We start from the raw sequence: 20,831 nt of genomic DNA on the forward strand, positions 1-20,831 counted from the left end.
GACAACTAATGTCTAATAGAGTACTTATCACATGTAAGTTGTTTTGCATGCTTATCACTTTAATTCTCATAATAACTCTATTAGACCAGCAAAAGCATTGTCCCCGTTCAACAAATAAGGACACTATGACGTAAAAGGTTAGACAACCTGCCAAGGACCACAGAAGAGGAAGTAGAATTCTGTCCAGTGATCTCCAAACCGGAATCCTTCAGCCACTACCTCATAAGGCCTGGCTCAACATGCTTTAATTTTAGAAAGGAACTTATGTAAATGCATATAAACGTTTAAAATCCAGGTTACTAATGTTTTGCTTACCCAGCCATAACGATGCCAATGCCTTAAGCAAGCTATATGTTCTCTTTCCAGTCTGGTATTCAACTGTTATAACACTGACACTGTCCCATGGGAACCACCAATATCAACAACACATTGTGATTCCCTTTGTCAGTCTACCAGAACTAAGTGTTCTTCTTATCTCGGAAGTTTCCAATTAGTTTTATTTCACTCTTTCAGAATACCGAGCTTTCCCCCATCTAATGATCTCTTTCCCTTCTGAGCACCCGTGGTACCCTAACTATCTGGGTGACTGATTTGTCATTTAAAAGTTACTATTTAATGTCTAGTGTGAGCCAAGCAATGTCCCAGGTGTAGGTCATCACCAGGCCCTTGTCATAGCGGAGGAAGCAGAGGCTCATTGATTTGTCTGAAGTCACACCACTAGTGAGTAGGCAAAGCTGAGAATTGGATGCAGGCCTGTCTTAAGGGAAAACTCAGTCCGCTGTGCCCCATACAACTGTAAACAGAAACTCACCTTTCATACCTATGTCCCAATTCCCTAAGTAGAATTGAGCCCCTCACTAGGCCAAAACCATATCTTCCATATGTTTGAGTTCCCAGAGCCTGTTGAAAGTCAAGGGGAATCCTTTAGCATCCTTACCTGTGGAAAGGGGGCCTTGCTGCTAACAGGTTTTCCCAGGGAAGCACCAGTAAAGGTGGCCTCTAGCCAAGGCAAAAGGCGTGATTTGATTACTTCCAAACTATCATTACGTCCTCCTAAAAGAATCCACAAATCAGGTCAATGAGAGAAATCCAACCACACCAACTCAAAGAGCATGAAGAAAAGAGGGAGAGCTGCATGGGCAAGCTCTGGCCATTCTCACCTTCTTGAGCTGTTGCAGTGAGGATTCCAAAGAGTTGTCCTTGCACTTTGGCAACTTGTTCGATGAGTTCGAGGCAAACATTTAAGTTTTGATCACATGAGTTTTTCTGCAAAGCCAAAGCGGTAGGCATCAGTAGACATAGTTCCCTTTCCTCCTGGGCACACATTGCTTCCTAACATTTTCCTCAGCGTCCCTAGCAGTTTGTGCAGCCATGTAACTGAGTTGCGGTCCATGGGATGGGAAGAGATGTGTGCCGTTTCCAGGTGTGACCAGAAGAAAACCTCCTGAGCGATTCTCTTCTTTCTCTCTCTTTCCTCGTCAGCCAGCCAAATGCAGAGGACCCAGCAGAGGACCCCAAGGGCATAAGGGATGGTGGAGCCACGAGATTTGGAAAGATGTTCATTGAACATTCTAATGACTGTTACCTAGTAGAGAAAGCTTTTTGTGGATGTTAAACCATTGAGATTTGGGGGTATTTTTAATAGCAATAACCCTGACTCCTACTCAATGGAATTCTACAAAAAGACCTTTTATAAAGTGAATAGACCCTAGTAACACAATACACATCATTGCTTCCTAATTTACCCGCTTTGTTGGTTCTGTCCTCTACCTAAGTTCAATGTGTGCATAAAGAACACCACTTGTTAACAGTAAGAAGGTACTGCTGGGTGGAGGATACAATGGTGAACACGACAAAACGATGGGCCAGGCCACATGGTACATGCAGACGAGTGCGGGAGACGGGAGCATGGACAGTTACCTGCAGTGGAATGTAAGTCTTACTATAGGGCGAGCACAAGGTCTACTCACGAGCCATTGTCGCGGAAAGTCGGGGAAGACTTCCGAGAGGTGAGAAGAAATTAGGCAGACTTGGGGAAAGGGGTGATTCGAGTGGCTGTGGAACCATCTAAGCAATAAGAGCAGAACATGAAGAAGCCAGGAGGTAGGGCTTTTAGCTATCATCCTGCTTTTGTTGTCTCCTGGTGAACGTTTAACGTTTCCTAATTAGCCAAACTCCTAATTGATCCTAACACTAAAGGAAAGAACACAACTATAAGCAACAAACAAATAACATGGGTGTAAAAATGCATAGACTCAAGCCATAATAAGGCACTAGCCGTGGGTGCCTCCTGGACACTACGAGTCTTGAGATAGGAAGCGGGTTATAAGGAGGATAGAAACGAGAATGAAGAGGAAAAGTTTAGATAATCTCCATGCAAGAGTTTATAAGTTTACAAAATGCACATCTGTGTCATCGAGGGAAATGGTTCAAACAGGCAGTGAGCTCCCTATGGAAGGAGGCTGGGCCAGCCCTGCTCCTGCCCTGTAGTCCCAGCCCTGCATTCCAGTGTCTCTATATATGCAAACTCAATAATATGTATTGGATGGATGGATGAATAAACATGAGACAATTCAGTCGTTTTGGATTTGTTACGCACCTCCTAAGTGCCGGGCACTATTAACACTTTCCATATATACCCAGTTAATCCCCACAATAGTATGCTAGGAGCTGTGAGTGCCGTGGTTATCATCCCCACCTTCAGATGAGAAAACTGAGATGCAGAAAGGTGAAATAACTAGCCCAAGGTTACTTAGCTAGGAAAATACCAGAACTGCGGCTAGAACCCAAGCTGCCTCGTGTAGAGCCCGTGCTCTTACCCACTAAACTATACTGACTTTTAGACGGTGATCAGTGCTGGGAGTAGAGGGAGGACTAGCCGCTGCGACAAAGAATGAATGGGGAGGGCAGCCTGGGAAGGCCTCCTGCTCACGTAAGTGGTTTCCCACGCTTATCACACACTAAGCCCTGGATGCAGAGACAGGAGAAAGAGCGTGTGGGCGGTGGGAACAGCAGGGGCAAAGCGCTGTGGCAGGAAGGACTTTGGCCACCTTGTGAACCAAAAGTGGGTGCATGTGGCCGAAGCCCAGAAGGTCAGAGAGGTTGGCAGGACAGAGCCTGGAAGGAGTTTGGATGGAATGACTTATCATAACCTAGACGGCAACTGCAGGTTTACTTTCCTGGCCTGGTAAGTAGTACCTGGTGACCAGCTCTGTTGTAGCGCTTATTTCTGTTGTGGCCATTTGTTTCTGTCTTACCCTCTCTGCTTCTCCTAAAAAGACTATGAGATTTTTACAATTGACTGTGTTTTTCATGTTTGTATCAATTGCCACTAGTATCCATAGCAAATGGAAGGGCCCAACAACGTTTGATGGACGAATGAATGAGTGACTTAACAGCATAATATCGATATGATGAGAACACTGGGAACCCACATCCTGAACAGCGCCATCCATTCCTTCCTCGTGAACCAGCAGCCCCTGTCCTTGCCCTTTAACTCCTGCACTTACCACACTGACCTTTAGCTCCCCTGTTGCAGCCTTTTGCCCCCTGGCTAGACCGTGCCATGTGCTACGTGGACAGAGAATGGGCATGGGAGCCCAGCAAACCTGAATGAGTGTCTCAGTTCTGCCACTTGCCACAAGTTCTGTGTGATCCTGGCACTTAGGAGGTATGTACCAAATACAAAGTGAGTGAACTGTCTCATGTTTATTCATCCATCCAACACATATTATTGAGTTTACCTACATAGAGAAGCTAGAATACAGGGCTGGGAATGCAAGAGTGAACAGGGCAGGCACAAAATAATGCATATCAGCACCTCAGAGACAGGAGATGTCCAATATTTGGTCCCTATGAGGTGGTATGTGGTAGCGAAAGGAGCAATGGGCTTCGGAATAAAGCAGACCTTGGTTCAAATCTGCTTCTCCACTAATTAGCTGCATTCCCTTAGAAAAGAAATTTCAAATATGAAATTGCCTCTGTTTACTCGTATTTAGGAAGAAGTTGATCTCACGAGCTAACTTAAATACAGAGCAGAGAAGGGACATAATAATTAGCAGTATTACTGTGGTATTATTATATGCCCCTAGGCCTTGCCCAGTATCTGGTACAAAGTAGGAACCTAAAGGAATGCTTGTCAAATGGTTGCATACACAACTTAGATAACAGAAGAGAATATACTGTCAGACAGTTCCTGTTCCCAAGACATGTCACAACATGCTGCAACTTCTAACACAAAGCATCGCACAAGATACTCATGTTTCAATAGGGTCACGTTACTCTACTAAACGTGTACTCGCACATGATAAATAATTATACTGCCTCCTCATTCCAAAGCACAGACTTTCAAAGTTCATTCATTCACAAACCATTGAATTCCTATTATGTGTAAGGCCTTGGGTTGGCACTTCTGGACACAAAGCCACGTTAGAGAAATTAAGAATAAAAAATAGGTTGCCTGCTGTCATTGAGCTCACTAGCTGGGAAGTGGAACGAAGAATGGGAAATACACAAGGGTTAAATATTACCTTAGCGTTTATTAAGTGCTCTAGGTGGGCAGTGAGCTGCAGAAGGGACAAAGCACATTCCGGTAAAGGGTGAGGGGTGAGAGGTTAGGGCATCACAAGCAGAGGAACAGCAGGTACCAAGGCAAGAAGCAGCGAGGTACATTACAGGGGAAAGCGGGACACAGGGTCCAGAGACCAAATAATGAAAAATTCAATTTGCCACATGAGGGGCTCTGGGCTTTATCCCATCATAAAAAGATTTAATGGGGCAAGTAGATGAGGATGGATATGACATGGTCAGATTCGCTTTGCATTTCAGGAAAATCAGTCTGGCAGAAGGAGACCAGATAGAGTTTGGATAGAGAGTGAGTCTGGCTGAGATGCTGAGGGCTGCGGAGACGTCAAGCGTCCCCTAAAGCTCCTATCTAGGCCCCAAATCACAGCTGCGTCAGCCAAGGTACCACTGAGGCAGGACTTGAGGATGCAGCTGGGAAGTTTGGAACCAGGTTACGAGGTGTGAGCAGGATGATGCTGTTTGGGGACAGTCAGTGTCTGCAGGACCTTCCGATGGAGATTTCCAGTCATGATACCTAACAGTTATTGAGCACCTACTCTGTGCCAGCCAGGCACTGTGCTAAGGGCTTTAAATACACTTTCCTTTAATCCTCAAAAGAACCCTGCAAACTGGATGCCATTCATCATCCCAACTTCACACATGAGCAAAACAAAGGTCTTAAGTTATTTGGAAGAGATAGTGTTTGAGCTGGAACCTAAACCCATTCCTGCGGCCTCTGACACTGAAGTCGAGTTCTCAACCATGATGTTTTACCAAAAACAGCTGGAAAATCAGCCTAGCTCTCAGAAGAGAGGTGGGGTGGGGGATGTGGCATTGGAAGCCTTCAGCAGAGGGACAGAGTGGAAGCAGCCATATGTGTAGATGAGATCATTAGGGAGAGTACAGAGTGGGGAGAGGGCTGAGGGCTGGGCAGAGGGCAATTTTGCTAATTCAGAAGTGGACTGAGGAGGAAGGGCCAGTGAATGAAAACCAAAACAAGAGCGGTAAGAAATTAGAGGACAGCCAGAAAGAAAGATGAAGAACCAGGAAGGCAACCAGGAGCCAAAAAATGCTTCACTCGTGCATTTATGCTCTCAACAAATCCCTCTGGAGGGAGCTACTGGGCACTGCAGGCGAGGGACACAACGATGAAGGAGTCAGTCTCTTGCCCTCAAGGAATTTATAGTCTAAGACAAACATGTCAATACATGCAAAACCAGGTACTATTTGCTATCATAAAGGTAGGGCCAGATTTCAGTGGTGAGGCTCAAAGGAGGACGTGGTAAGAAGCCAGGAAGATTCAGGAAAGCCTTCACCTGAGGAGCGTGGTGGGCTCCTACTCCAAGAAATTCTAGTTCTTTGAGCGTGAGGCCTGGGAGCTAGAAAATTTTTTGAAGCTTTCTAGATGATTTTTATGCGCAACCAAGATTGAGAACCACGGCATTAGTGGGAAGTGAGATCAATTTAGTAGGGCTCAACCAGCCCCCCACCAAGAAAAATTAAGAGATAACAGAGTATATCACAATTACTAAAGATTCGTGAAAACTTTGCTTCAGTTACATATACATAAGGGTGTATGTGTGTTATGTTATGGAGTAAAATGCATTGATTTCTGTGGGTAAGTTTTTAAAGCACTGCCTCGGGGATAGTGCTTTGCTCTGTGTTGAAAATCACTGGTCTGGGAAATGAGGAGCCAAAAAAAGTCACCCCTCAAACAGCTATATCAAAGTTGAATTGGAGGTCGGCAAGGAGCAAGGCAGGGAAATCAATAGAAATATGCCATGTTCTAGATGTGGAACTTAAATAACCTTCAGACTTAGTCTACGGCTTTGAGCATACGGGAAAGCAAGAGGTAACAGAAAGGAGTAGAACATTCAGGAATATAACTACCAACATTATTAGCATATGCAGAACTTGTTCTTTGAAAGCTACCAACCCCTGTGCAACAGAGATGGGCTATTAGCCTCCTTTTGTAACCACGATGGCTGTAAAGATACTGTGAGTCCTGCTGGGGACAGAATTCTCTGGACAGCAAGAAGCTACTATACCTGAGTCTCCTCCTTGGCTGCAACAGGTATTTTTGCAACAAACTTTGCTTGAGATTTGCCCTAAACATACCCTAGAAGTTGGTTTTCCTGCACGTATAATAAATGATGCGAGCTTGAATAAGAGCAACAGTAGCTAGAGGGGAAAGGTGGGAGGCGTTTGACAGATATTGAAGAGGTAGAGTCCTCAGGGCTTGATGAACCCACTTGTGAGGCAGAATGGGGAGGGAAGGGCCCAGGTTTCTGGACCCAGGACTTGGGTCTCAGGGGCTATCGCCCAACCAGAGGCCACACGCGGAGAGCCAACAAGACTGGAGAGAGGATAACTAGTCCTGCGTGGTTCGTGCTGATTAGAGGAGGTGGAGCTTCCACGTGGAGCTGTCTGGAAGGCAGGTGGGCACTCACATCAGGAGTGATGGAGAATGGCGCATGCTGCAAATAGATTTGGGACTCACCAGCATCTGGGAAGCAGCTAAAGCCATACAATTTGATAAGATGTGCCAATTGCTGCAGAGAAATAAAGGAGATAAGGACTAGGAAAAAACGAGATTGGACTTGACTGACCACCAGGTGGCCTCTAATGACTGTTAGGAGACCTGTTCTACCAGAATGATGGGGGGGAGGGGTACTCGATGGACTTCCAGATTGTTCCATGATGAGGAACAAATGGGAGTTGAAGAAGCTAAGGCAATGAGGACAGAAGAACAGATTCCTCTTTCAAGAAGTGTCATAGTCACAGTGTGGGGAAAGAGCAACAGGACAGAAACATTGTTCCCATCCCTTCAGTGTCACCACTCTCTTGCCCAAGCAAAAGCTCCTGACCCATTGAGCCTAAATGTTGCCTAGTTTCCAAGGTCCTTAATTTCCTCCAGCGACTCTCTCCACTCCAGTCATTATCATGCTCTGCCGTTGCACATATCATGTGTGCACCAGGATGACCACCAATCCTTTAGTGCCTTTCACTTCAGAATCTTTGCCCTAGTTTACTAAATGCGCCAGCGTAGTTTACAAGAGGCTGATTCATATCATGTGTTGCCTAAAGTATCTTCTAGCCCTGTCCATTCTCCCTAGAGTTCCCAATATCCCCATCATGCAACAGCTAGAGAAAACTTTCCAAAACACAGCCCAAACACGTGTCCTCTCTGCACAACGTTTTTAGTTTCGCCCCACCGCCCTCAGGATCAAATCCAAACTCCTTAACACAGCATCCGAGTCCCTCCACCCTCTGGCTCCACCCCACCCCACCTCCTCAGCCTCATCTCATTTCCACTCCTAACCTTTTCACACCTCCTAGCTTTCTGCACATGCTATTTCCTCTACCCTTTGTTCTCTTCCCCAATGGGAAGTTCATCATTACGATGCACTTGACATTTCTATTCCCAGCACCTAGCGCAAACAGGTGCATTGTAAATTCTGAAAAAAATATTTGTTGAATAAATTCATAAATGCACTGCAAAAAAGTATAGAGTGCCTCACCCAAACCTTTACACATAGCAGAAGCTCAGTAACCATTTGTTGAATGAATTATTAAGCTCTTAACAATTGGTTCAGTTCTTGGTTGAACAAGAAGGGATTCTCTGTGGCTCTTTCACCAACATTCTCAATAACCACAAAAAGGGGAACAATTCTGCAAGTTAGGTGTCCACACGAAGCTGTCCCTGAACATCCAGTGGGATCCAAGCTTTAAAGGCCAAGTAATGCAATAATCCAGCATCTCTTTAATAACTAAAAGAAAATGAGTCGGCAATGTTTGCTGTTGTTTTTATGATTTGCTTCAATAGCCACCATATTGGGCAGTGCAGATACAAAACATGTCTGTCATCACAGAAAGTTCTATTGGACAACTTTGCTCTAGAAAGAACAAGAAGGCCAAGAATTGCTAGGGCAGATTGAGCAAGGAGAGTAATAGATGAGGTCACAAAGTTTAAAAAAACACAATTGTATAGGAGCTTGATGGCCATTTTAGGAACTGTGACTCATTCTGAGTGAGATACAAGTCTGGAGGGTTTTGCTAGAGGAGTAATTTGATCTGACTTGACATTTAGAAGAATCACTTTGGGTTATTTGCATAATATCCCAGATGAAAGATGATTGAAAGTGGACAAAGGTGGCAGCAGTGAAAGTGATGAAAAGCGCTGAGGTTCTATGTAAATTTAGAAGCTGGTACCAACACATTATGCTGGTGAAAAGGATATGGAGTGGTTCTTAAGACAAATTAGGAAAAAGGTCGGTGTTTGGGGCATAGGAGAGGCTAATGTTGGTTTTGACTTTGAGATGACAGCACAATTGGAAATATCCAATGGTCAATTGGAGAAGTGAGAACAGGCCCTGAATATAGATATGAGATTCATCAGCTCACTTATAAGAGCTGAAGCAGGAATGAAGGTAGAAGGTAAGATTTCTAAAGTCTGGCCCTCGAACAACAGCCACAAGAGGAAGTGGATTAAGGCACGGAGACAAATAACAAATATAGAGTCTTAGAAGAATGGGGATGTCAACAGTCAAATGCAACAGAGATGCCAGAGAGTTGAAGAAAATGATGGGCACATAATTTGGAAAGACACCGGTCTCTGAGAGTGCAGTCTTTACTACGTGTATGTGGGTGGGTAGTGGGCAGAGCTAGGTTGAAATGGTTTCATTGAGAACAGAGGAATGGGATGGACCACTGTTAATGAGAAGGGAAAGTACAATAAACTTGAGCATTTCTCAGTACTTACAGGTAGTTTCTAAAACAATCATTTAATTTGGTCCAGTTAAATGCTAGTGTCATTTGTGTTAAATGTTGTCTTGTGGCAAACTAAATAGTCTTTTTAACATTCAGAGTTTATTTAGGCCACAGGGCAATAAAACAAATTTTCTTTTATTGAGATTGTTTTAAGAAGGGTAAATACATGTATCAAGATTTGTTATTCTCAACCTTTTGAGTCCAAGTAGCAAGTAGGCACTGTTAAAGGTGGTGGGGGAAACACAAGGCTTTTGTGATAAAGAGGGAAATTCTAATTTTCCTGCAATCTTGATAGAGAAGGAATAGTCAGTGCTGATTCTTTAAAAGTGGGCAAAGGGGGCAAACACTAGGAAGGAAGGCTAAGGAGAAAGCCGTGGCTGTTCTTTGAGCTCCCTTCCACCTCAGGTGTCCTGGTTAAGGGTGAATGGGAAAGTCCAAGGGACTCAGGACAGCAGCCAGTTCCATTTTTCCTGGTAGGGTTTCAGAAACAAGCTGATCTAGACTCAAAAAACTGAGATCATAAAAGGAACTTTATGTATCATATAGTCCAGACTCTCCCATTTAACAGAGAAGGCACTGAGGCCCAGAGAGGTTAGATAAATGGCCCCAGGTCATTCAGCTAGTTCTACACAGAGCCAGATCCTAGAATCTAGGAGGGTGGATTCCACGTCCCCAGCTCTGTCTGCGTCACCGTTCTACTTGCTACGTGGACTCTCCTATTTAAGACGGACTGACCGAATGTAAAGCAAATTCAGCACTGGAGTTCTGCTTTCTGGAGGTGGGGAGAAATAATGAGAGCCGGAGAGGGGATTAAGAAGACTTGAAGAGGCTGGCTTCTTACAAATGCCCTGGCAACAGGCCTTCTGAAATCTGCCTTGGTGTTTTAACTGTGCCAGCATACCAGTGAAACCGCAACGTTGACAAGTGTCCGTTTCACTCACTCTGCTCTGGGTAATAATTCCTGGGTATATTGTAAAATCTGTCCTGATACAACCGCTGAGTATCTCCAAGAATAGGAGGTTTATGGAGAAGAAGGAGGAGGGTTATAATTCGAGTTGGGGGTAGTGAGTGGATTGCTGGCGGAGAGAAGGGGAGGGAGAGTGGCAGGCTTGACCAGACCCAGGTCAGGTAGCAGGTCTTTCCCGTTGCTAGGGCCACCAGCGTCCTTGGTTACCACTAAAGTGACAGCGCTCTCTACTGCTCCACTCCGAATCCCGCGCTCCGCCGGCCGCGCCACCCCAGCGCCGCCCCGCGCGGTGGCGAGCAAAGGGCGCTGGCAGACACGTGCCTGTCCTTCTGTCCCCGCGATCCCAGTCTGAGGCTGCGTCCCTGCTCGGAATCACAACCGCCACGGCTTTGCAAAGCAGCCACCTGGATGCCAGCCCTAAGAAACCTCCTCTGAGGGCTGTACAGGGACTAGAGGGAGGGCGACCCGGGGGTCTTCCACCCCGACTCACGTTGTAGTCCCTCAGCCAGAGCTCTAGCTTGTCCTGCATCGATCGTAAGGATTCGCTGGAGACTAGTTTCCTCAGGTTTTCCGCCATCGCTCGCTTTTCCGCTCGTCCCGGCTCTGGGAGATGGAGACGTGGAGGGGACGAGTCGGTGGCCGACGCAGGACCTCGGGGTGATATGGCGGGAAGGGTGTTATCTTCCTGAGGGGCTCAGAGCGCGGCGGATATTTCCATCCTCCCCCGCGGGTCAGACCTGGCAGGGTTTGGGGAGCCGGGGAGGAGGTGCCCTGAGCCACCGCTGCCGCGCCTCCTCTGCTGCCCCGCAGTCTCCTGACTCCCGGGCGGCTGCCCAGAGCCTGGCCATAAATACCCGGGCGATTATTAAACAAACCTTGACGTGGGGGGGCGGCTGCTAGGGACGCGCGCCGCTGGCGTCGTGGCAACGCCCGGATCGCCACTCAGCCCGCACTGCGCCCTCCACTCACCTGGAGCCCAGAATCCTCAGGGTTCCTGGGCACCCGCCAGGGAGCGCAGTGTTGCTGCTCCTAAAGCTGCGGCTGCTGGCCCAAGGCGAGGGCGCCTCCTACCGCAGAGAGTCCTTGCTGGGCCAGGGGCTGGAGGAAACCAAGACTACAGACGGCGGCTGCAGGAGACAGGCCCGCAGTGTGGAACAAGGGCGGGCGGGAGGGTGGGGGGGTGGAGAGGCAGACAGGGGGTCAGCTGGAGACCTCTTGTCTAGAAAAGCAACGATTATTTCTCTATAGAAGTTTTTGGTTAGGAAAGCATGTTTGGCGCCTTCTTTATTCTTGCACTTCTCAGGCCTTTAATCTTTCATTTGTAATACCTAGGGCTTATGTATATGAAACTTGCTTTAACTAAAGTTTCAATTCTGCCAACTGCTATCATTTCCTTTGTTCCTTGGCCCACTGGGTGGGTGCCCAAGTCAATAGATTTTAGTTCCAGGATGTTCACAAATTAAAATGAATCCCTCAGGATTAGACAAGATTTGTTAGTATATTTTTAGAATCATTGAGTACTTTAAAGTTTCATTTAATTCTGCATTCTCTGAGACTTTGTGAAAGTTCAGACCTGTTTTGATACCATTTCAAAAGGATGTATTAAACCACGATAATAGTTTGAAATGAAACCATTTCAACCATCGTTAAGCACTTTAGAAGCCCTTATTTTATATTCTATCAAATGATGTACTGGTAGCAAATCAGCCTTATCTAGTCATTAAAACAGTAGGGTGGAGCAGGGCCTCAGCTCATTTTACTAGTTTAATTCAGTTTCTTTTCTTTAGGGACTTGAAAATATATGAACATTGTATATGTCCAAGTACTGTAAAATTCAGAACTTGGGGGCGGCCGGATGGCTCAGTTGGTTAGAGTGCGAACTCTGAACAACAGGGTTGCCCCATTCAATTCCCACATGGGCCAATGAGCTGCGCCCTCCACAACTAGACTGAAGGACAACAACTTGGAGCTGATGGGCCCTAGAGAAACACACTGTTCCCCAATATTCCCCAATAAAATTTAAAAAAAAAATTCAGAACTTGACCACCTCTTGTTTTTATTTCTCTTAAATACAGTGGTTTGACTGTCCTCTAATAAAAATGAGAGGCTCATTTGTGGAACCTGTGCTCCTACTATTTTCTGTAGACCACAAAATGACTATAAGGGTGCATAACACATGCTATTCTATCATAGTAGGATAACAATTACTAATGTAAAAAAATAAAATTCATTAGACACCTTTTTCCTAAAAATATAAAGAAAGAGGAAGGGAATGGGGGGGGAACCACACAGATTTCTTAATTTGGAGACAATAATTGCATATTTCAACAGGCAATTGGAATCTTTGAACAGACCTATTTATGTATTTATAAAAACCAAGTTGGAATAGTTAGTCAAATTAGGAGTTAAATCCTCTTCCTTGCTGTGGCATTTTAACCTCTAATCCTTGGTTTCATGATCTGTAAACAAGGGATAATCATTCTTCACAGAATTATTATGAGACTAATAAGAATTCATGTGAAGTACTTAGTACAGTGCTTGGCATACACTGTAGTAAGTGCTTCTCAAATGCTATCATCACTATTACTATGCATATAGATCACAGTATTATATTTAATAGAGAAAATTAGGTTGGAAGCAATCTAAATCTCCAACAATAGGGCATTGGTTGAGCAAATCAAAGAAATGTTGCACGATAAAAGTCCTGTCACTGAAGACCATCTAATTTCTAGGAATTCTCAATGCGTAATGTGAAGTGAAAAAAAGCAGGACACTAAATTATATATATTGTGTTATATTATGCATTATGAACTCAAGGTATGATTACAGGTGATTTTAATTTGCTGCTTTATACTTTTCTGATTTTCAAGAATTTCTACCATGAACACAACTGCTTTTATAAAAGCTTATTCAGAAACAAAACTACCCAAAAACATGACCACCCTCAGAAAAGTGTTAGGCAAAATATCCATATTTAAGCTGACTCAAAACAGAATATGCTTTGACCAAATGTTCATATTACTAATTTAGTAGTTAGACTTAGAGTCTTAGGATAGACTAGATCTTTGCAATCCCTTTAGACGATGCTATGTGATGTTATTTGTCTCTACAGAGCTCTAGCAGCACAACTAGATTCAAGACCCTAAGGCCTACAGTCATTTCGTGTACCTCTTGGTTTCCCTAGAACTCTGGTGTGTGTTTGTGCATAGTAAGAACTTTTTATTAATAACAAAGAAACATAGTACTCAATGACTCAAAAGAAAGGAAATGTTTTACATGTTTATTCATTATTACCCCCTACTAGTTACAAAAAAGGATCTGAAATGGCTTACAGTAAAAGACTTGAATTAGGATGGTGCAAAAGTAATTGCAGTTTAAAAGGTTAAAAATAATTGCAAAAACTGCAATAACTTTTGCACCAACCTATAGATAATATCATTTACATTAGAAATATTTTTAATGGAAAAAGTAAATATGCCCCAATTTTAAGCCTATGTACTAAGACTGAGCCTTATTTTACATTTATTTCTGAACTTTGTGGAAGCCAAGACAGAAAGGAAAAGGAGTTGTGATTATTAATTTTTTAAAATATATATACCAGTTCTTTGAATAGAAAAGCATTTTTCTGGTACTAATTCTAAAATATATTTATCCTTTTCCAAAGAGTATAGAACAACAGAGATGAAGATGCCTTTAATAACCCCCTTTTTTAAATAAAATATAGAAATGATCTTGATATGATTGTTTCTTGCAGTCACCTTTGAGCAATGCCCAGGGGGTTATACTAGAACACATGTCATCAAAGAGAGGGCCAAGCAATTGACACCCATTTTTCAGTTCTGGTGATGTTACTTGCTACAAACTTAGAAATTCCATACCTGTAGGAATCAGTGGACAGTCTCATAAGTGCCCTTAATGATGATCCCCTCTCCAGAGCTTTTAAGGGTGCAGGATAGCAATCAATTAAACAAGAGCTAGAGCCTGGTGCGAAAATAGTCTGTTTCTGATCACAGAAGAATCTGTGTGCTTTTAATTACAAGCTTGCAGTCAACAAGGTAAAGATTCTGTTCAAAGAGTTAAATGAGTTCCATGATCTCTTGCAGTTGTGACATTCTTTAATGCTAGTTGGTTTTGGTTTTGTTTTTTAACATATTGGTTAAGGTTCAGATTGAGCAAATCTTGCTCTTTGTTTCAATTTTTGGTTCACAGTTCAGTTCAGGACAAGCCTTGATTCTGAGAGCATTAGCAAATCACCAAAAGTTGAACATCTTTCTTACGTACAATTTATTCTGCAGGCTTGCTGGAATAACTAATATTCCTAACCTCCAGAAAGTAAACAAGGGATTTCTCTATAGTTGCACTTTTAATTAATTTAAACCCAACTCAAACTGACAAAAATCTTCCTAACTGCCCCAACCACTCAGAGCTCATCACTCTCTTCTTTATGTTTTCTCTGTTTAACTTCCAGACGTGTTAATATTGTTGCAATTATCACAGGATATTATACTTGTCTGCCTCCTATGTAAGCTTGTGAGTTTCCTGAAGAAAAGAAGGGGCTTATTTAGTTTTATATCTCCAGGACAGCAACTGGTATGTTCTATACCCTCTGTATAAATTTGTTGAACTGAATTGTTAACACAAAGGGAAAAGGAAGGAAGGAAAGAAGCAAGAAGGAAGAAAGAGAAGGAGGGAGGAAGGAGATGATTGGCTGCTTTGTATCTAATGTCATAATCCCTTTGAGTTTGAAGAAAGCAAATTTAATAGTGAGTTTGTTGTTTTATGGTATCATAATTCTGTCATGCAGCCAGAAGCCATTTGTTCTAGAGAAATGTAATGTGTCAAACATCTGGACGGAATACACTTTCTGAAAGTCCTACATTTTGCCTACTCTGAATTTTACCTACATTGGTATTAGAGAGATTTTTACTTGTGATTTTATGAAGACAACAAAAGATTAACAGAATCCACTCAGTGAAATGAGAGCTGTGTATGTAGTTCTGTGCTACTCCAAACATAAATATATTCAATAAGCTACAACAATATACGGTGGGATCTTCATCATAATTTCCAGTTCTTCCTCACTAAGGACAACTGCAAACCCTTAGTTAGTGTGGCTGAAGACTAATCTGCTCTGCTCTGGCCTGGATGCTTTTTCAGGCGCCCCAAATCCTCTTCTGTATGTGCCATGCTATTCTTGTCCTACAGCTGTCTATATTAGGACCTTGCACCTTTGGTTCAGGGCCTATATTAAAATTTGAAGAAAATCTTTTAGCCTTTGCTGACTCACGTGCATGATGTTTCCTTTAAATTGTTTTTATTGGTGGCATTGCCAAGGCATTTTGTCTCCACTTGTAGGTAGCAAAACGCTAATTTATCCATTTACTCAGTGTTCTCTAACCTGAGTGCTCTGTGTTCTCATTTTATCAGCTTCATTTGGTCCTTTCTGTTCTCTGCCACACTGGAAGGGAAAAGATTTAAAAAAAAACAAAAAAAAAAAACAACCACTGGAGAAAGAACAATGTGGGGGTTAGGGGTGCCCAACTCCTGCGCAGTTGAAAATACAAGTATAACTTTTGACTCCCCAAAAACTTAACTACTGTTAATCGGAAGACTTACCGATAACATAAATAGTCAATTAAGACGTGTTTTGTACATTATATGTATTACATACTGTAGTTTTACAACAAAGTAAGCTTGGGAGAAGAAAATGTTAAGAAGAAAATCATAAGAGAAAATACATTTACAGTACTGTATGTATTTATTTTTTAAAATCTGTGTGTAAGTGGACCTGTGCAGTTCAAACCCACGTTGTTCAAGGGTCAACTGTAATTGGTAGGGACCTGAGCTGAAGACAGTTTCCCCCTCTGGATAGAAGCAGAGATGCTGTTTTCTGTGTAATACCAATAAGCATTCCCTGCTCAGAGCAACAGTTCAGAATTTTTCTGTAAAATTATTTCATGCCCTGTGTTAATTAAACTACAAAAACATAAGTAATTTTTAATACCGTGTTTCCCCGAAAATAAGACCTAGCCAGACCATCAGCTCTAATGCATCTTTTGGAGCAAAAATATATTATATTAAAATAAGACCAGGTATAATATAATATAATATAATATAATATAATATAACCAGGTCTTATATTAATTTTTGCTCCAAAAGATGCATTAGAGCTGATGGTCCGGCTAGGTCTTATTTTCGGGGAAACACAATATATCACAACTGTATCACCTTAGCACGTAAATAAACTACAGGACATTTATAGCAAACAGATTAGAAGGAAAAAAACACAATTTACTGTGATTTTTGAGAGCCACAAGATACCCCTCCTATCTCAACCCAGGTTTCCATCATTATAGTTAGTTCAAAAAAGAAGACACCCTTGCCCTCAATCTTTTCATCTCTGCTAGCTAAATACATGGCAAATACTCGACTTTATGAAAATGGTCATTGAAGGAGTAAGCTAATGAAGCTATTGCAAAGGCACAGTGGGCATGAGCTATACTGTAAGATACCTTTAAGCACCCCAAGAGGGACATGGGACAGCATGAGGTCAGTTCTAAGGTGAAGGGTGCTGAAATAGAGATTTTCAGCACATTTGGTAAACATTTACTGAATTTCTAGTATGACAGAAACATCTGCCTTAATAAGAAGGCAAAATTAGACTCGGTCCCTGCTCTCACAATCTACTCAGGAGAGAGATAGACAGCCATAGTTCAGTGTGACAAATTACATTAAATATAAAATTCTGTGGAAACACTGACCCTTCTCTTACCTCCTCCTCCACCCCCCTGAAGAAAGCATCAGGGCAAGTTGTGGATGAAAGTGGCATTTAGAGCCAGCTCTGGAAGTATGGAGAGGAGTTCCTCAGAGGAGGAAGAGAAGAGAAAATGGAAGAGGACAGACTAGCAAAGAGGCATAAAATTACATGGAGAGGCAGGGACTGACGAATGCTACTCCATTGTGACAATAGTATCAGAGAAAAGACTGAAAAGATAGTCCTGGGTTCGGCTACAATGAGTCTTGTATATCAAGCTAAAGAAAGTGATTTTTATTTAGAGGCTAACTATTTATCTAGAGGCTAACTTTGGAGCGGGCAGAACTAGACCCAGAAAGAACATTTAGGAGACACAGAGATGAGAGCTAATGAGGTTCTTCTCTGGGGTAACGCATGGTGAGAGCATTAAAGTGGACACATGTCAGAAACACTTAGGTACTAGTAATATTTTTTACCTTTGATGACAATATTCACTCATCAAAGTTACTAGGTACATATTATATACTTGGTTGCTAATGTGTTCAGGATTTGGAGCATCACAGAAGCTGTTAACACATTGCCCCTACTTTATAATGAGCTTACAGTTTACCTGAGAGTAAATTATATGTGCATGAAAGGTGAAATAACACAAGATAGTGTGTTATTATCAAATGTTCATCATAGGAAATGGTGCAATAACAGTTCAGAGAGAGAGAGAGAGAGAGAGAGAGAGAGAGAGAGAGAGAGAGAGAGAGAGAGACAGCAATAATGATTGGCTGTAATTGACAGAAGGAGGTGGGGCTGAAGATGGTCCTTAAAGACCGATGAGATTTGGAGAGGTATGAATTCACAGACAAGAGAAATGGGCAAGTAAATAAATTTCAGCATAGTGGGATAAATGTGACAATAGAGACATGTTTGAAGATCACAGAGAAGAGCACAGAAATCAGAAATTTGTGATGGGGAGAAAGGCTTCCTAGCAGAAAGGTCATTTGAGCTAACTTTTAGTAGAGAAGTAGAAGAACAGGTAGATAAAAAAGATAAATATCCACATATGCAAAGGCACAGAGATCTTCAGAAACTTGATGCATTCTGGCAAGTAGATGGGAACTGCAAATGTTGCACGTGGCTAGAGTAAAAATGAGTTTGTGGGAGAAGCAGTAAAGGAGGCTAAAAAGAGGTAGATGGGAACCAGGAAGTAAAGGACCTTATGTGCTAAATAAGGAGTGTAACTTTTATCATGGAAAGTACTGGAGGCTTTTAAGCTTCTGCATGAGGAGTGACATGATGGGATTTGTATTTTAGATCACACTAGAAATGATTTCAAGTTTTCTGAACAAATGGCGATATCCTTCACTAAGGGAGTTCACGAAGAGCAGATTTGGGGAAAAGATGTTGAGTTCAATTTTTGGATGTTTTGAGCTTGAATTTGTGAATTCGTTTTTTTAAGGGCTGTTGTACCAAATTACCACAATCTTGGTGGCTTTAAACAACAAAAATTTATGATCTCACAGCCTGGAGGCTAGAAGTCAGAATCAGCAGGGTCTGTTCTTTCTGGAAGCCTCAAAGGAGAATCTGTTCCCTGCCTCAATCCTCGCTTCAGGTGATAGTCTTGACATTCCTCGGTTGTAGACACATCACTCCAATCTCTGCCTCTGTCACATCATCTTCTCTGTGCCTCTGTCTTCTCTTCTTTTACAAGACACCAGACATTAACTTTAGAGCCTATTCCAGGGTGATCTCATCTTGAGATCCTTAACTTAATTATACCTGCAAAGACCCTATTTCCAAACAACATCACACTCACAGGTACCAGGGATTAGGACTTGGATATATCTTTTTTGGGGGGAAGACACTATCCAACCCACTATAAAGCGAGTGAATCTGATTAGTACTTCATGATCTGATTCGAACTCTAGCCTTGGTTTGTACTTCTAAATGCTAATATATTTACAACAGGCAAAAGGAAATGCATAATTAAAGACTGTGTTACATGGTAGAAAGAGCAAAGACTTTAGTCAGGTGGATCTACGTTCAGTTCTGGTTCTTTATTAGTTAAAAACCTGGTTAACCTCTATGAGTCTCGATTTCTTCATTTATAAAATGGGGATAATATGACCTATCTCATAAAACTGCTGGAAGAATTAAAAAGAGATTGCCAGGTACACAGTAGACTCTAAATATTATTATTTCAGGGGGGAAAATGCTTGAAGATAATACATTTGGAAATGACCACATCAAAGATGTGGTCATGTGAGTGTGTTGGATCTCTCTTTAAAGGCTATAGCGATTGGTATCAAGGAAAATTGTGAGGTGTCCTGTCAGAGAGGTGGAGATCAGCAATGAGGACTCCAAAAAAAGGTGGTCTTTCAGCTATCAAAGGGACATTTGGCATCAGGAAAATGAGTTATCAGTTATCTTACCACCTAAGTGGGAGAGAAGTTGGCAAAGTCAAGATAGGACTCTAGTCTTAGAAACTGGGATATCAGGCAAATTTCTAAGACAATAAGTGTCAATACTATGCTAGGCATTGGAGGTAAAACGACAAGTAAGACATGGCCCTTCCAGATAGAGTTCACCGTCTTTTAGATGACATCAGACAGGTAAACAAGACAAAACACAATAATATGAAGTGCTAAAAAAGACTAGGAGCAGAATTAAGGGAAAGACCAGCTAAAACTGCCCATAGGAGCCTAGGGAACCTTTAAAGAGAATGTGACATTTTAGTGGCTTCTTGGCGGATAGAAAAAATGAGGACTTTCCAGGCTGAGGAATAAGAGGCAAAGCATAGGAAAGACTAGAGTAACTGAACTGGAGACAGGAACTGAAGATCAGTCAAAGGCCCAGTGATCTAAATCAAGAGATGGGATCAGAGCCGGACTATTCACAGAATCTTACTGCTGATTCCCAAAGCCCTGGGCTGTAACTTCCTGCCTAAAATGCAGGTTTGTCCTAGAGATCCAGGCAGGAGTGGGCCTAGAGATTTCATTCAGGTTGTTCTAGTGTTTGGAAAAGAATATACACAGAAATTAATGAACAGTTAGGTACTGACATTAGCCAAAATCAGGGTAGAGAAGGGAAATGTTGATGAGAGATTTGTTATGTGTCAGATTGTCTATTTAAACTTCACAGCAATCCTCTGATGTAAAGCAGGCAGTTAGTGAAACAATGGCTCCAGTCATTAAAAAGCCATACTGACCGAGTTCCTAGAAAAAGAAAGGTTACTTGTACATTTGGGTGGCTTCCTGGTGTACAGTAAATATCTGAAATTAGGTTTCCCAGGATACACATGGACAACACTGTCTCCAATACTAAATGGTAAACCCACCCCACTGCCACAGAAAAAGGCATCAAACGTCATCGGCCCTCCTCCAAAGTTAAGCAGCATCCCCTAAAGTGACTGTGCATCTTCCTTGAGGACTCTACGCCTTCAAGATTGTAACAGGCTACCTGGCAACTTGTTACCGTCTGTCCACATTGTCGCCACCCCATCTTCGTCCACCTCTACTCTGGAAAACGCCCCTTTGGGCCCCAGCCAGGGAGACCCCGGCCCATGAAGGAATGAGAATAAGCCAGCCGGGGATGGCCTCGGCCCAGCGTGGCGGGGAATGGGGTTGGGGAAGCAGAGGCGTCCTCAGGACTTTGCGGGCGCCCTTTCGGGAGAGTCCACGGCCCGAAGTCGCGTGGAATCGCCGTGGGTGGAAATACGTTCCCGAGGCCACAGTCCTGGATGCAGGGCGCAGCGGAGCGCCGCCTCCGAACCTCCCTCCCGGGGAC

General features: G+C 42.9%; 1 protein-coding gene across 3 annotated transcripts in view; it reads right to left on the reverse strand.

Annotated features, from left to right (window-relative positions):
* Nucleotides 1–11,167, reverse strand: part of SPATA18 (spermatogenesis associated 18) — a 43,353-nt gene extending 32,186 nt beyond the window's left edge. For 2 of the 3 annotated variants that reach the window (XR_012493739.2, XM_074324680.2), the window contains exons 1-3: nt 10,791–11,025; nt 1,161–1,266; nt 938–1,053 (exon numbers count right to left, since the gene is read on the reverse strand). Coding sequence is in view for 2 of the 3 variants with exons in the window: in XM_074324680.2 (XP_074180781.2) it covers nt 938–1,053; nt 1,161–1,266; nt 10,791–10,877 (309 nt within the window). In the remaining variant the exon portion in view is untranslated. Of the gene's footprint in view, nt 1–937; nt 1,054–1,160; nt 1,267–10,790 lie in introns of all 3 variants that reach the window. The other variant, XM_074324681.2, reaches the window with a different exon arrangement.
* Between the last annotated feature and the right edge of the window lie 9,664 nt (nt 11,168–20,831).

Source organism: Rhinolophus sinicus, chromosome 1 (assembly GCF_057876585.1).
Source record: "Rhinolophus sinicus isolate RSI-liver-muscle chromosome 1, RSI-T2T, whole genome shotgun sequence".
NCBI lineage: Eukaryota > Metazoa > Chordata > Mammalia > Chiroptera > Rhinolophidae > Rhinolophus > Rhinolophus sinicus.